This window comes from Anneissia japonica, unplaced genomic scaffold (assembly GCF_011630105.1).
Source record: "Anneissia japonica isolate Jap-2015-1 unplaced genomic scaffold, ASM1163010v1 scaffold263_len647688_cov178, whole genome shotgun sequence".
In the NCBI taxonomy this organism is placed as follows: Eukaryota; Metazoa; Echinodermata; class Crinoidea; order Comatulida; family Comatulidae; genus Anneissia; species Anneissia japonica.
Window position 1 is genome coordinate 587,616 of NW_022734777.1, and position 16,632 is coordinate 604,247.

A 16,632-nucleotide genomic window follows, 5' to 3' on the forward strand; every position below is an offset into this window, starting at 1 on the left:
TGTTAATAAAGGGGAAGTTTACCAATTTAAAATAATTTTAGAACTGGTAAGAATACACAGTTACCAAACATCCCATTTCTGAAATTATGTATTTTGTACACATGGTTTATAGTGAATGACAATTGTAATATAAAATAATATAAATGGTAATAAATTGTTATAAAACTTGTTGAAAAAAATTCAAAAGTAGCTCACTCAAGGAGGGAAAAGGCTGGACAAACAACCACTGGGTTTCGACAGTTGGCGTGCTGTTCTTGTAGGTAATTAGAAACAATAGAATCTAATGTTGGACCTGAGCTAATGTGTCGTTTCCTCTGTCTCGGTGTATGGTTTATTATCATACTGGAATTTTGACTCTTTTCACAGCATATGCGTCTCTTTGAAGTCTGGAAAGAAAAATTAATTTTAGCATTTTTTTAAACAAAAATGGATTGAGTTTCTGAAAGACTTTTTGTGTAATACTAGACAAGAAAAGAAAGTATAATACATACTCCAAGTATTGAAATACACGCCATCGTGTTGGGATTCAATATTTCGACATTAATTATGTCGAAAATCTATGTTAAAAAACTATTTAGTAAATTTAATATAAAAAAAACAAAAAACAAAAAAAACGAAAGCTTAACTACTACCACTAATAATAATAATAATAAGTTAGACTTAAATAGCATTTCTTGCCAACCAGGCATCTAAACACTTCACAATATTACCCCAGGTCATTGAATCAAGCACATATGGAACACATACTCAGTTCCCCGGAGAAAATTCCATAATGTTGCAGCTGTAATCAGCGCATTTTTTGTTTGAACCTACCAGGTACCCACTTGTGCATATAAACATAAGTGAAGTGCCTTTCGCCAGAAGAAGCGAAATGCACAGCGAGGGACTGAACCTCCGGCATCAAGATTTAGAATCAGAACTGCAACCACTGTGACAAACCGTACCTAACCAGATAACATTCTTCTGCTAAGAACTAATATGCGAAAAAATATTTGGTAAGGAAAGCCAAACCTATATGCCTAAGCCACATATTCCTCTCTGATTATTAAAAAAAAAAAAATCTACCTTTGGAGTGTTGGATGTAGAAGAGAAAACAATTTTCTTTGGTTGACAGCTAACTGGAGTTTGCTTGGACGGCTGACCATTAGTTCCTGATTGACTTGGTTTTGGCGACTGTATTGACCGCGATGCATGTGCTTTGATTGGTGAGATATGATTTGCTGGACTCTTCGGGATTACTACTCTATGAGGCTGTGGAAATTCACCAACACAAATTATATTAGAATAAAATGGAATGAAGTAGAAAGTAAGCAGGCTTGGACGAAAAATGCTTGTGCCTCCCACCATACAAGTTGTCACAATAAAATCCCACCTGAACAAAATCTTATCTGTACACATAGCCTAATTTTATTTTTTAATTTTTTCCCCACAAAATGCTTCCAGGATATTTATGATACCTCCAACTGCCGGACGCACACTTTTATCAGGCGTTGTTACGTCACGGTACTAAGTAACGGCCTACTAATAGGTTAGTACAGCTGAGCGCCTCCAGAGCCAGGGACAGTTTATCATACATTTTTCAACTTATGTATAATAACCTACTATAATAATTTCCAATTATAAAATTAAAATTTATTTAATAAAACATATTATAAAAACTAGGCATAGCTATTCCATTAAATTATCAATAGACGTTTAGAAAGCTAAAATAAGTAACGTCAATGTTATATAGTTAAGTTCTAGCGGCACACATCAATATTGACTGCATCGATAGTATTTCTCAGTAATGAAGGGGTGTCGCAGGGGTTATGTTGAAATGTCTTCGATACAGAACTACGTATGTCTGACTAGCCAAGGCTAGGCTAAACTTACTGGGAATGCTGGAGGTGGGCTTATTGTCCTTGAGGTTGTGTGCTGTACTGGTAGGCTAGCCTCCTGGCTTAACACTGCAGCAGTCTGTGTTAATCCTACATGGAATGATAGAAATAAAATAAAATTAGAAATTTAAAATTAATGTGAATTAATGTAATGCGCTTCATACTAAAGTCTCAATGCAATCGAGGTGTGGACTATCTCGCACATTATCTTTCTTCTCCCCAGGGGCCTCTTAGTGTCTGAGCTACCTGGTAAACTGGTATCAGCTATCTCTCATTTGTCCACATAGGGACTGTATGAACCAATACACCGGAGCATCTCCCTACTTGTCTTGAAAAGTATGTACTGGGTTCTTTATAGTGCACATGAGCCGTGTAGTACACTGGACCTACGGTTTATAGTCCTTATCCGAGAAGACTTGTTCCACCACCAGAACCATAGGCAAGCATGCCGTTTGAACCAGCGCCGATATTATGGCTGTAGGTTTCAGTGCCCCTGCCTTAACTGCTCGACAATCAAACTCGCTAAAAATTAAAATATGTAAAGGCACTTTGATCTGTTTGCGTATTTACCGCTGTTTGTCTATTTTACTGTCTGTATGTTAGCAGGACTATGTAAAACTATTGAAGGAATCATCAAATTTAGTGGAATTGTACATATTGGTATAAGTTCAATTGGGGGCAGTCAAAGGTCAAATAAGTTAAAAATCACATTAAAATATTGGTTTAGGAGGAGGTTTTCTAGTAATAAATCAATTGTTTATACAATAATTTTTAAAACACTGCTGAATTTTTTACCTTGTGCCTGAAGGTGGGAATGGATAAGTTGGAGTAGCTCTTGCTGGTCGTATCTGATTCTTGTCTGCTGAACAATGTTTGCCTTATGGAGCCTGGCTAGTGTAACATCAGAACCTACCGACAGGGACTTGCCAGTCACACGCTCTGAGAGAATTCAGAATTATATCTACTTTAATTATTATTATTACACCTTAAGAAAGTTTAATACAGTCAGTAATAACATGAACATAAATATTATATATATATATATATATATATATATATATACACATATATACACATATATATATATATACAAAAAAAATATACATATATATATCTAAAATCAAACAAGTAGGTGGCTGCATCCATATATATATATATACATATATACATATATATATATATACATATATATATACACATGCATATGATGTTCAATAGATACAAATATTAATGTCAAGGAAAAATTGTAATGAACAACTGGTTGATTGAATAATAACTATATAAAGTAAAACATGAATATTCATATCTTACTCATCAACATTCATATTATGACAGAAATAAGATTTTTATTTTGCAATACGTTAATACAAAAATAATAATAATAATAAAAAAGTAAAACATGAATATTCATATCTTACTCATCAACATTCATATTATGACAGAAATAAGATTTTTATTTTGCAATACGTTAATACAAAAATAATAATAATAATAAAAATAATAATACTTCTTGATGATTTTGCTCTTACCAATAAGCTCAGATGCAAACTTGCAGAACTGGAGGTGCTCCGCTCGCTTCTCATGCAACACTGGCTCTCTCATTAGCGCTGTAATTGAATTTCAACGAAAATTTTAAACACTTGCAAAAATCAATTACCACTGTACAAATTACGGTCTACAAATGAGACACAAATCCAGTCATTTACTACAAGGATGAATGAAAAGAAGGGCAGTGGACAGATGCCAATAAAGAATTTGGCACCCATGAACCTGACTAGTGTTAGAAAATTAAAAATCAAAGAAGTGGTATAAAAGATCTTACATTGAATAGACATGGTATTATTCATGCATATATTTTAAATTGGTAAAGAAATAATAATTGTGCTATTTCACAAACTAAAGTTAACAATAACTGCTTAAATATAGATTTTAAACAATCCAAATTTTTTCAAAAGACAAAACTTACATTGCAACTGGCCTGCAGAGAAAAGTGGAAGTTTACTAATAATCTGGCGAACAGTGTCACTACGTGCGAGTCCACATAGTGCCCTGCACGCGAGTGCACGTATGCTGTCAGCGTCTGTGATTGGTCCCTTAACCATTAACAGTGAGAGAAGTGTCTGAAATAAAGGTTATCATAAAGACAAAGATTGTAACATTCCATGGTAGATGTGAGTACAAAAATATCAATGAATGATACCACGATTTTCAAACAAGTTTAACATTGGTGATTGAGAGAAAAACCACAGCACAAATATATTAATTTATATTCTTCAAATATATAATAGGTACAAACAAATGTACAACTGAGGTCTTATCTAGAGCTAAAATAAAATATTATGGCAAAATTCACAACAGCATTTCTGTTTGAATTACCTTGATTCCATTATTTGTCCGGACACAGTCCCATAATTTGGCCATGTAATTATTGTTACTGCTTCCAGTGCTTTCCTTAACTTTCCGGGTGCCGCCGACGAATTTTCCAAAAGAACTCCCAAGCTGAAATCAAAAAATAAATTACCATGTACGAAAAAAACAAAATAATTAACTATATTATGGTGTTGAAACCCTTTAAAACTCTTCTATAACAATAATATGCACTTGAGCTTTTTTTGTATACAAGATAATAGCTTAAAAGTTGAGTTTTCAAAGACAGTGGGGTATAGATATTTCACAATGGGAGGAGCTCGATGCAATAAAACCACAAAATTCATTATCAATAATGGCTTGGAAGTTATCATCATTAATATTTTTTTTTATAATTATCATTATTACATTAAGCCCTGGGCTTTTTTTTCACGAACTTTAGATTAGCTTCTTTTCAAGATGGGCTTCTTTTCGAGGCCACTTTTGTAAAGTAAAGAGGGGGTTTCTTTTCAAAATGAATACTGTAAATTTTGTAAATTTGTACTATAAAATGATAAATACGGTCAGTGTAACATCAACCTGTATCATGGAGTGTATTTTACTGACATTAAATCACCTAAACTACTGCATAAACCAAGCTTGTTTTTATTTTATTTTGGTTTTTGAAATTCAGGGTATATACTTGTACTATCTCAAAAAGAAGCCTATACTATCTTGACAAGAAGCCCATGGGCTTCCTTACGAGATGGTCTTCTTTTCAAGGCTAATTTTGCAAACTAAAGAGGGGGGGGGGCTTTAATTTGAGATGGGCTTCATCTCGAGATTAAGCCCACTGGGTTTCAATTGCAGGTTTTACGGTATACTATTAAAAAATTACAATTACAAAAATGAAAAAAAAAATCAAGCAAACATTTTAACTGTATTCTACTTACCCTCTTTTCTGGTCCACATACACAGTTGATAATGACCTGGAGAGCAGCCTTCTGGGCCTCTGTGTCGCTGATGATCTCGCCATCTGCTATTCCAATGATGATGCTACACAAATATAGCAAAATAATGCAAAAAAAACTGAAAAAAACCTTAGCATATCCCTATCTAACTCTTCAATATGAGGTTGCATTTATAGTTCATTAAATATATAAAAATACTTATAAAAGCGGATGTATAAAAACATTAAAGAAACAATCACGTAACATCAAAAAATAACAAGGGTCAGAGTAAAAATACAAAAAAAAGTTAAACATCAATAATATAAAAAGAATAACAAAGAAACCTGTTTGACAGGTGGGTATATATAAATTAGTGATGCTACAGTATTGCTATATTGTAACATAAAGACATGAAGAGTTTAGAGGTACATACTTTAGGCCTACTGTAGATGTGTTCTCTGGTAATTCTACCTGCTTACACAATTCTTGCTGTCCAGTAGAAGTCAGCGATGCCACAGCAAGAATATCCATGGCAGCTTTCACGACTTCTCCTCTATATGGCAGAAGAAGATCAATTACATGTGCGAATTAGAAATGTATTATACAAATATTTACTGGCATAGCTGATGATATAGCTTGAGGTGATCGGGAGAATGTACTATGCCCGAGACAAAATCGACGGCCAAAATACAATACAGCCTTCAGATCACCTCGTAGGCATTAGAGGGCATGGCCGGAACTATTGTCTGGCTTTAAACCAACCAATTGCCTGGAATCTGTGTATTTGGTAAAAAATATACATTGTTTATCAGCAGAGATTTAAATTTTTAAGAAGACCTGTCTGGTTTTTTTACCTGTTTCAAATGTCCAACTTTTGTGATTTATTTATGAGGCATATTCTTCATTTTACCAGAGCAAAATGTATAGGGTAAATTGCCAACCAAAGTACCCGTACCATTATTTTGATATTATACCTGTGTAACTTTTACACATACTATTAAGGCTTAAAGATCCAACTTCCCTTTTCGTCTGTTATTGCTTCTATTACCTGGCACTGTATTTCTTCCAATCGCTGCATAAGGCAACCACCTGCAGAACCAGCTGTATCCCTTGTAGTCGCTGAAGCTCACAAATTGGACTCCACTTACGACGAGACGCATTTTCAAGCATTATACTTAAATTCTCCATTGTTGCTTCTGGGGACAAGGTCAGTGGCTAGGAGAAACACAATAATCATTAGATAGATTAGTTTGGTAGTTAATTTAAAGGGGGACAAGCTGTCCTGGGCTCCTCTAGGGAAAAAAGCCTTTTCCGGCCATCAAGATTTGCCATAAAATTTTGTACTTTACCTCCAAACACGATTGGGAATGAGGTAGTCTAGACCCTTCATCATATGTAATAATTACTGCTCCAATATTAAGTTTAATTTTAGTACAACAGAAATAAAAAGTGGAGATGGGGGTGAGGGGATGTTAATGTTGTGGGAAGAAAGAAATGTATTCATCAGTATTACTTAACCATCAACGTCTTTAATGTTATTTATCAACATTGGGCAAGTTCGATAAATAGATGTTTACCTTGTAGGGAGGAATGGCGTCGAGTTGAGCCATGTCCTGATTGAGGCGTGTAGATGCACGTTTTATTGAGTCCACACGTAGTGCCAGGTGAGCCTCAAAGTAACGCTTAATCGCTGAACATGTGTGCTTAACTGTCTGGTAATTACCGAACAACTGGTCATCGTTAAGCAACATTCCTTGGTCATCTAGGTTCAGAATATCTAGTGTACTCATCTGGAAAAAAACATTAATATTAATGAATAGTAATGAATATAAATGATTTTTAATGAATATTAATGATGCCTCGTTAACAAATTTACTAATTTATTATTAATTGAACATAAATAGGTAAGAAACTTTATTTTCCTCTTCACAATTCCCAGACTCAACCACTACAATATATGTTTATTGTATTAATTTAATTAATCAGTTGTAAACAATTTACCTGATTGTAACATAATAAGGTAACATCCTAATTCTCACTTAACATTTTAAAAGAAAGAATGTATAATTAATTCATTCATTTGTTGCTTTTCTGTTTACATTGGTTTCGATATCTATCCATCCATTTATCTATCTGCCAACCTGTATATCCAGATTAATTTACAACACACAATGTACCTATTCATCAACGTTCTGTAACTCTCTACATTTCTGTCTCTACACATGTTTGGCAGTCGGGTTGTTCATTTGTCTGTCTGTCATTTTATCTATGTATGCCAGAAATGAATGTATAGTTTTGAATGTTCACTGATTGCTGCTGACTTACGGTATTGAAAAGCTTGCGTAGACCGTCCTTGTCATCGAACAGATCAAGCACGGCACGAAAATGGAAGCTGAGCATAAAGAACATTGTTGCATGGCAACGACCAGACTCATGGGAGCATTCCAACAACCACAATCCATAACTGAACAAAAAAATATTAAAAAAGGAGAATAACTGCTAATCATGTACACAACAAAGATCTTATGATAAGAAGATAGAGCACTCCACAGTTTTTACGCATAACGAAATAGAAATGCCAAATTACATTGAGCCATCTCACAAAAACAAGTGACGAAAGTTGCCATGCCTATCTATATTTATGATTTTTACATAATGGAATATATATATGTATAGTAAAATCCATGGATTTTGAATACTTGTATGCATAGCGAAATAGTCTTACCTGGTCAGATCCGATAACACCGGGCTCGGTAGTAGGCATATCCGTTCCATAGCGTCCGAGTTGTACGCCAAGTAGTAAATGCACATTGCGACACCAGTGGCTGCCACCGAGGGCCGTGGCACGTTCAGTAGGCACTGGACTCCTCCAGACTCAATAAACTCGGATGCAAACTTCTTATGGCATAGAAGAGATGCTAAGTACTGAAATGCATAAACAATTTTAGATGACAATATCTTTTTGATTTCATGAATATATTATTTTACTGCTGTGTGTGGTAAAATCTAGAGAGACTCTCAAAAAATGTCATTAAAGTTGTCTCCACACTATTAAATTTTATGTGACAAATTCAAAAAATGTCATTAAAGTTGTGTCCATACTATAAAATTGTATGTGACAAATTTAAAAAATGTCATTAAAGTTGTGTCCATACTATAAAATTGTATGTGACAAATTTAAAAAATGTCATTAAAGTTGTGTCCACACTATAAAATTTTATGTGACAAATAAATTTGTTTGATGTGTCCATATATGAGCATGATGATGTCATATTACACCCAAATATGGGCATATCACATTTTATTGTCACATAAAATGTGACAAGGCTTAAACTGTTGAATACCAGCCAACAAATTATGTATAACCATCAACATTATTATTGAAATTAAAGGGACAAGTGGTATTTATACTTGGGCTAAAAATCTGTTCATAAGAAATCTTACCTTCAGGCCTTCTAGAGTCAGGCGGACATCCTTAGTCTTCTCAAGATTCAAATAATGAAATATTATTCCCATGACATCATTCTCAATAGCAACACCAAGCAACTTAATATAAAAAATACACTTATGAATAATACATTGCAGGACTGCATATACATATATTATTTTTCAGTCATAAAGTTAAATTCTGATCAAATTGTTAGTAATGAAATTGTTATCGGTTATACATTTTTTTCAATAATTTCTGTAAATGATTTATTAATCCTAATAAAGATATTTCCCCAAACAAAATTGAAATTCTTAATTATCACTATAAAATCAATCTGGCCAATGAAGGGAGGGAAGACAACAACACATGCGAATTGTGTGGAGAAATACATGTGACCCCTTACCTCTTGGTACTCCCCCAATGGTGTCAGATACTGTAGAATAAACCTCTGCTGCATCACGTTGTTCAGCGGCCATATACAATGCGAACCAATAACGTACGTCGAAGCTTCAGCCCAGCTGCTGTTGCTACATTCTTTATCGACACCAAAAATCTCAGACACCTCCTCGATGCTTAACCTTCTGGATCGTACTTTGACTATACTAGTGTCCGTTTCAGAGTCATTTCTTAAAGAATCTTTTTTTTCTGTGTAATCCACTGATTGGATTTCCGGACGTTTTACCATTGGTCCATTCACGCTCTCTTTCAACACGTTCACATGTCTGAATGCTCGTATATTTGGAGCCGATTCATTTTCTTTTGCGAGTGTTTGTAAACGTCCCAGCATCAATTGAACCTGTAAAAGTCAATTATCTGTTGTAAGATTTATTTCTATTTATTTATTCGGTTTCTTATATAGCGACATTCTTTGAAGATATGAAGCACTTCTGTCCAAGTGTTGCTGCTGTGATCAATGCAGGAGTAGGCAACTCAACCAGGTAACCATTTATACTTCAGGGTGGAGAGAAGCAATTCAATGCAGATGAAGTGCCTAGCTTAAGTACACAAGCAAAACGCACAGCGGAGGGATTGAAACCCTGACTTTAAGGTTGAGAAACCAAACCGTTCCCGCTATGCCAAACCACTTTGGATCATAGAGTACAACGCTTGTGTCATCACAACACCAGGTGACACCGTTTGTTGTAAACCAGACGTTTGAAAAGCAGACATCAAGCCTGAATGACTTCATCATCCTAATGGTTTAGAATAGGCTTTCTGGAATAGGCATTATAAAACCTAATAATTTACCATCAAAATGTACTAAAAACGCAAAAGCTCCATTGTATTAGTTATCAAACACATATATAATCATCAATTAAAATTTACAAAAAATAATTAAGATAAAACATCTTAATAATTATGTTAAAAATTGGGATCGATGGTTTGTCACTGGAGAAAATGGATCCGGTTGAAGGCATTTCAGGTCGTGAAACCAATATAGTAGTATCACACGGTATCGTGACGTAACACCTTAGTACTCTTTAGGCTGGGAAGATTACGTAAATTTTGTGCTATATAAATATATCTATTATTATTATTATTATAAATAATTATTATTAAATTGTTATTTTTATTACCATCTGAGCATTCTCATCTTTGAAATTACCAGCCATTTCAGTGTCCTCCATTGCTGCTGCCAGGAAGCCAGTGGCATATGACCGCAACGGTTCATCTGCAGTACGAGCCCATTGCAGGAAAGTAGAAACCAAGTTATCCTATAACACAGCACATCAGAGTAAATAAAACAACACAAACACACACACACATCAAACAATAAATTATCTTTGTCAAGAATATGTACAGTACATCGGAATTATAGGTTTCCCTGTTACAACAACGACACATACGTACGCATCCATTGTGTACTACAGGGCTTGAATAGGGATTGTTAATTTGACGTGATCGACATTGATAAACAATTTCGGGTAGACGCGAGTGCGTCTAAATAACAATGCTTAGACGGTGTAGGCCTTGAACGGACGCGTCATGGACGCAAACAGGACGAAAACTGGATGCGTCTGTTGCGTCTAAAAATTTGCATTTTTTATGGACGGTACTGTACATCAAATTATTAACATCAAATAATACCTAAATAATGACTGTTTATAGATTATTTTACTATGGAAAAAAATTCCTTTAGTAACTTCTTAGTGTGTGCTCTATATAAATTTATAAATAAATAAAAATAAAAAACATTATGTAAGGATACATAGAAAAGGTCAATTTCTGTGTATTTTATGATGAATAAAAGTTGTTGAATCTTGAACCTAGAGCAAAGCACAGTTTAGATTACACTTACAGTTTCATGAAAAATGATTGATGTCTCTAATCCAGGCATTACGTCTAGAAGAAGGCGACAGGTTACAATATTTAAATCCTTGTCTTGAGATTGGATATAAGTCTTTACAAGCTGTCAAAAGAACATTTAATTACTCAATTAATCAAATTACCAAAAGAATTTCAAAAGATGATCCCCTACGACTAAAATGAATAATAAAAAATAAATAAATAAATGAATCACTAATATAAAAATCACTAAAAAGAAACAGTAAACATCATTAATAATGGTAACAAGTATAAGAAATAATAACAATTAGTTATCAACGGCCTATAGATGGGTGCAGAGCACAAAATATTTTCCGTTTTCTTATATAAACGAATAAATAATAATAAATATTTTCTTCAAACCTTATCCATGAACTGGTCATTTTCAAAGATAATTCTGAGGAGATGTCCTAAGCTGCAGTCCCTATCTCGGTGATGTTGCTGAACCTAGTTGCTGCTGCCATTCACCCATCAATGATGTGAATTCAGCTTTCACCTTCTTCCTTCCTTCCTCCTCATCCTCCATACTTGGTCACTGAAACTAAAACAAGTAATAACATTGAAAATGAGATATCATTACAAGCATTAAATTTAGGCCAAGTTAAAAAAAAAAGTAGTTTCTCATATTAATATTTTGAAAAAAGGGGGAAAGATGGGACTCTGATATGGCAAATCCAATTTGGTCGATGGGAAACAGCTCCTACTTTCTCATTTTTACCAATTAGACACATTGAAAGCAAATATAAGAAGCACTAGACATGATTCATACCATATGTATCCCCCAACCACGAAAACAATCAAGAGAGGAATTTTTACTGATGTGAGTTCGCCATGTTTTGAGATACTTCGTAAAATAAAGGAAATAAAACAAATTTTTTGGTACCAGCTACTCATTGTCTGTCCACAACAGGGGCTGTATGGACCAGTATTAGTACACCAGGGTAGGCCTACCAGTCTTTAAAGATGTACAGGGTTCCTTAACGTGCACGAGTCAAACTGTGTATTAATTATGGCTGTACGTTGCAGCGCCCCTGCTGCCTTACTAACCCATGCCATTTGACCCACCTACTGTCTAGCTAGGCTACACAGGCTAAAGAGGCCACGGCAAACAAGGCTAACGCCAGGAGTCTGAGAAGCAGGGTTTCGTCAAATCTGCCTTTAGGCCACGGGAATGAAAATTGTATGTTTGCGTCCACCGCCCGCATGCCTAAAAAGCTACCGCACGAAAATTTTCATTATTTTGAAAAGTTCATTATTACTTTCTAAATCGTAAAGAGACAGAAAAACGATCTATTCATCACTGATCACTCGTCGCGAACACCGAACTAAGCCAGGCCTGGCCACATCGCACCATGATCACCGATCACTGCTGAGGTCATTTACGGGTCAAATCGATCTTTCTGACCAATAAGAAATCTCGTATGTTTAAAGAGGTCTTAAATGTAGAAAAGGATCTGTTTTATAGAGGCTAGTGTACATTTATGACTGTAAGCCTTGTTTCTTGGGAATAAATGTAAAATTACCAATGCCGTGGCTTGTGGACAGCATTTATAAAAAAAATAATGAATAATGAAAAATGAAAAAATGCCTCATGTGTTTTCAAAATTTTTCGGACGCAAACCTACAACTTTCATTCTCGTGGCCTTAAGTTATAGGACTAGTGCTTACCTTGGAAAATAGGAGGCAAAGAGTAAGTAGGCCTACTTTGACTAAAAATTTGCCTCTCTTAATCTAGGCTAGGCCTAGGACTACCTAAAAGTAAGACTACCTAATTAAAGCCTAGGCTAGCTAGGCTAGGCCCTAGATGAAAAAAATAAAAAATACATGTAAAGAAAATGCCTGTACTATTATCACTATTGAAATTCTATTCGGATTCATTCCAACGACTGACTCGCCATCATCATTTAGCTTCTCCAGGCTAACCTAGGCCTAGGGCAGCTAAGGTGGGTCTCGTATCCACGATCCCACGGTCACAGTAGTAGAGTTGCAAATGACGAAACAGATGGCTGCCAGGCCTAGATAACAAGCTAGCTAGGCCCTAGGCTAGACTTCAAGATTTAGTGTACAGGATTCAACAAAAAGGGAATAATAAATTTTAAACGTTTACCCGTTAATAAAATGGGCTAAATAATAGGTCCTTTTCAGAACAAAAGAAAAATATATAAACGCGTGTTGCTATTACTTTAGCTATTTTTCTTCTCGAACTTCCAAACAAAACAGGCACATGTGTTGTTGTGTTTCGTAAAAACAGAATGAAAAGACCAACTTCAAAGTTGCCATGCTACTTCCAGTTTATTCTATATTTATATTTAAATTTACGCTTAAAATGGTATTTTTATAAAGTGAGTCTTTACAATTTTGGAAAATTAATTCTTTAATCGTTAATGAACAAACTTGAATTGTCGTAAGCTTTATTTAAAAAAAAAAGCAGTGCATAATACAATATTTGCTTTCTGGCAATAATGATTGGTTATGAAAGCGTTTCAGTTCCACCATTTATAGGGCGCTGTTGTTATAATAACATTAACTTGAACTGGCTGCAATAAATAAAGCCTCACCTATTCACCTGGTAGACTGGCATGATTAGTTTCCTGCGTCATCATGCTTACTTGCTACCGGAACATTCTATTATCAAAGCACTTCCAGTTATCCTCTTCGTTTTGTGCATCCAGAAAGGGTGTTGCAGTGGGACTCAACAGGCAACAGACATCAGTGGTGGGTTGCAAGTTTTCTTTTTTCTCTTCGAACAGAACTGGTAACTTTGACATAACCGAAGACAGTGTTGGAGATTTATCTTACAAAAAATACAGTCATCGTCGATTCTTTCGTAAGCTCATTAAGTGATAATATACTTTATTTGCGTAATTTAATTTAAATCCTCCAGAAAATGCAATGAACATACTTCTTTCATTTCAGTACATCAAACGAAGCAAGAATAGTTCATATCTTTTATTAAAATATCTCTATTTAATACGCCTAGATTATTTATAGTAATATATTATATAATTCTTACCTTAGTGATTCTTACCTTTAGTGATTGTAAGGAGGCAGGGAGTTAGTACGCGCAAAAATTGCCTCCTCTCAAGTTTTGAATGTTTCGGTCGTAGTTTGCTTTGAATCTGTCTCTTATACACATCTAGAAGCAGGGTTTCCTCAAATCTGCCTTTAGGCCACGGGAATGAAAGTTGTAGGTTTGCGTCCACCGCCCGCATGCCTAGATTATTTTGAAAAGTTCATTATTTAAAAAAAATATATACTTCGTTTTAAAAAACGAAAAAGAAGTCGTAAAGAGACAGAAAAACGATCTATTAATCACTGATCACTCGTCGCGAACACCGAGCGAAGGCAGGCCTGGCCACATCGCACCATGATCGCCGATCACTGCTGAGGTCATTTACGGGTCAAATCGATCTTTCTGACCAATAGGAAATCTAGCAGTAGGAAATTTCTCGGACACAAGCCTACAGCTTTCATTCTCGTGGCCTAATAGTGTAGTTTTATATAGCGCACATATCCATCTAATGTAAGATGCTCTGGGCGCTTGATATGGACTAGGAATTCGATCAATGTATCACCTTCAATGTTATTATCACTAATTAGTATTATTAAAATAGATATTTAAATATCGTTATTATTACCATATTATTACTATTAGTATTGTTAAAATAAATATTACTATAATATTGTTGTTGTTATTACCTTTATTATCGTTATTATGACTAATTAGTATTATTAAAGTATAATATTTGAAAAAGTCCGACATGTCACTGGTGATTCACGTCATTGGATGCATCCTTGTCACTGACGGGTTTCAAACATAGCCCCCAATGGTTGAACAAATATGAAGGACTGAAGTCTGATTTCATTTTAATTATAAATAACTTGTGGCCGAGTTGACTTGTGGCCGAGTTGACTTGTGGCCGAGTTAACTTGTGGCCGAGTTGACTTGTGGCCGAGTTGACTTGTGGCCGAGTTGACTGCAGCCAAACTTTTTGTGGCCGACTCGATTTGTGGCTGAGTTGACTTGTGGCCGAGTTGACTTGTGGCCGAGTTGACCTGCTTCCCATTTATCAATGACTCTAGTGTTGAAAAAGGAGTCTCGAAATGTAGTGTTGTTTAAGAATCTTATAAGTATGACCACGGGTATTATGTAATCTTTGAAGAGTATAATAATTGTTAGGCCAACACCTGTATTTAAATAAGCAGACTTCTCAAGTACGCTACAGAAATTTTTGCCTAATTACGGATGTACAGAAGTAGGCAAAAATACTACGAAAATTTATCAAAGGTCAGACTCATAAAGGTCTAATGTCCAGAGAACAAATGAATTTTCCAGGATGTTTGGTTACATTGTCCTAACAATTTATATTTGTCAGATTATTGATGATAAATTAATGTGAAACTAAGAAAAAATTACCTGTTTGTTTAAAAATTCACAACTGTTATAATATCCTGTACCCATAATTTAAGCAACCCACAGTTTGGACTAAATAAAGACAAAATTTGGTTCTACAATTTGTATTACTACTACCAGACTAGGTTACTGAAATGTATTTTATAAAAATCCGAAAATGGCAATGTTAGACTGTACTCAGATATAGTATAATACATACTCCAAGTATCGAAATACACGCCATCATGTCAGGATTCAATATTTCAACATTAATTATGTCATCACATGATTCAATATTTGACATTAATTATGTCATCACATGATGACATAATTAATGTTGAAATATTGAATCCCGACACGATGACGTGCATTTTGATACTTGGAGTATGTATTATACTATCTTATCTGAGATTAATCAGTGGACCTTTCGGTTTTAGTCTGTACTACTTTCCAAATCAGTTTTCTGATAAAATGCTTGGTTTCTTAGTTGTGTGGTAGTAGTGAAAAAAGTTATAAGCTTCCTTTATACTAAATTTGCTGGAGATGAGTGCATTTTCGTGAGATTTTTGCTTGCTCGCAGGAGTGCCGGAGACCGTACTAATTTCTGGGAGACTCCCGCAGATTGCGGCAGACTTGAGGCCCCTGCAAAGCGGAAGTACTGTAATTTAAAAGCAGAACCATAAAAACAATGTAATTGCATGTAAACACATGTCTGACACTGGTGTTTGCATGATATAGTAAACAAAGTTATGGTACCTTTCAGTTTTGATAACAGTGAAAGCTCGGCCTCATTTCCAAACTAAGACTTTGAAAAGGTAGCATTTTTACTAACCTGCATATGTTTTCTGAAAATGTGGATTTTGATTGCAGCCCTTATCATTTAATGAAGGGATTTACTTTGGCCCTCCAACCCATTCTCATACTCACCCATGGTGTACATCATCAACTGCATAGCAAATTAAAGGCCTTTGTTTTATTTTTCAGGTATCATATGTTTTTTTTTTTGTGTTTACAGATAATTCAAGCAAACTAAATAGGAAAATGTCGATCAGTAAAGAGGAGCTGAAAGAACGTTTAACACCCCAGCAATATCATGTCACGCAAGAACAAGGGACAGAAAGGTAAAAGCTAAAAACATTTTGTGAAGATGAATTAAACAACCTGTTATTGAATTTTTATATTTTTTATAAGAATTATTTTATACTTTTTGTTTTGTGTACTTTTTACCTGTTGCTGCACCCTCCACCATGTAAGATACAGAAATTTCGAAAAAAATGTATTTAATTAATTTTTATTACAGTATACCTGCCG

The 16,632-nt window shown here is 34.8% G+C and overlaps 2 protein-coding genes across 3 annotated transcripts in view; one reads left to right on the forward strand and one right to left on the reverse strand.

Moving 5' to 3' along the window:
- The window catches only part of LOC117116449 (DDB1- and CUL4-associated factor 1-like), a 20,614-nt gene extending 9,263 nt beyond the window's left edge, over positions 1–11,351 (reverse strand). The window contains exons 1-18 of the mRNA XM_033260491.1: positions 11,292–11,351; positions 10,903–11,013; positions 10,181–10,318; positions 9,007–9,399; positions 8,618–8,719; positions 7,899–8,098; positions 7,499–7,637; positions 6,751–6,963; positions 6,222–6,388; positions 5,607–5,726; positions 5,177–5,279; positions 4,254–4,376; positions 3,844–3,997; positions 3,407–3,484; positions 2,673–2,816; positions 1,873–1,967; positions 1,066–1,251; positions 196–386 (exon numbers count right to left, since the gene is read on the reverse strand). Coding sequence (XP_033116382.1) covers positions 196–386; positions 1,066–1,251; positions 1,873–1,967; positions 2,673–2,816; positions 3,407–3,484; positions 3,844–3,997; positions 4,254–4,376; positions 5,177–5,279; positions 5,607–5,726; positions 6,222–6,388; positions 6,751–6,963; positions 7,499–7,637; positions 7,899–8,098; positions 8,618–8,719; positions 9,007–9,399; positions 10,181–10,318; positions 10,903–11,013; positions 11,292–11,300 — 2,666 coding nt within the window. The 5' untranslated portion in view covers positions 11,301–11,351. The remainder of the gene's footprint in view (positions 1–195; positions 387–1,065; positions 1,252–1,872; positions 1,968–2,672; positions 2,817–3,406; positions 3,485–3,843; positions 3,998–4,253; positions 4,377–5,176; positions 5,280–5,606; positions 5,727–6,221; positions 6,389–6,750; positions 6,964–7,498; positions 7,638–7,898; positions 8,099–8,617; positions 8,720–9,006; positions 9,400–10,180; positions 10,319–10,902; positions 11,014–11,291) is intronic.
- A 2,014-nt stretch (positions 11,352–13,365) lies between these two features.
- Positions 13,366–16,632, forward strand: part of LOC117116450 (peptide methionine sulfoxide reductase MsrB-like) — a 12,017-nt gene continuing 8,750 nt past the window's right edge. The window contains exons 1-2 of one of the 2 annotated variants that reach the window (XM_033260494.1): positions 13,366–13,643; positions 16,337–16,442. In XM_033260494.1, the coding sequence (XP_033116385.1) occupies positions 13,508–13,643; positions 16,337–16,442 (242 nt within the window). In that variant the 5' untranslated portion in view covers positions 13,366–13,507. Of the gene's footprint in view, positions 13,756–16,336; positions 16,443–16,632 lie in introns of both variants that reach the window. The other variant, XM_033260493.1, reaches the window with a different exon arrangement.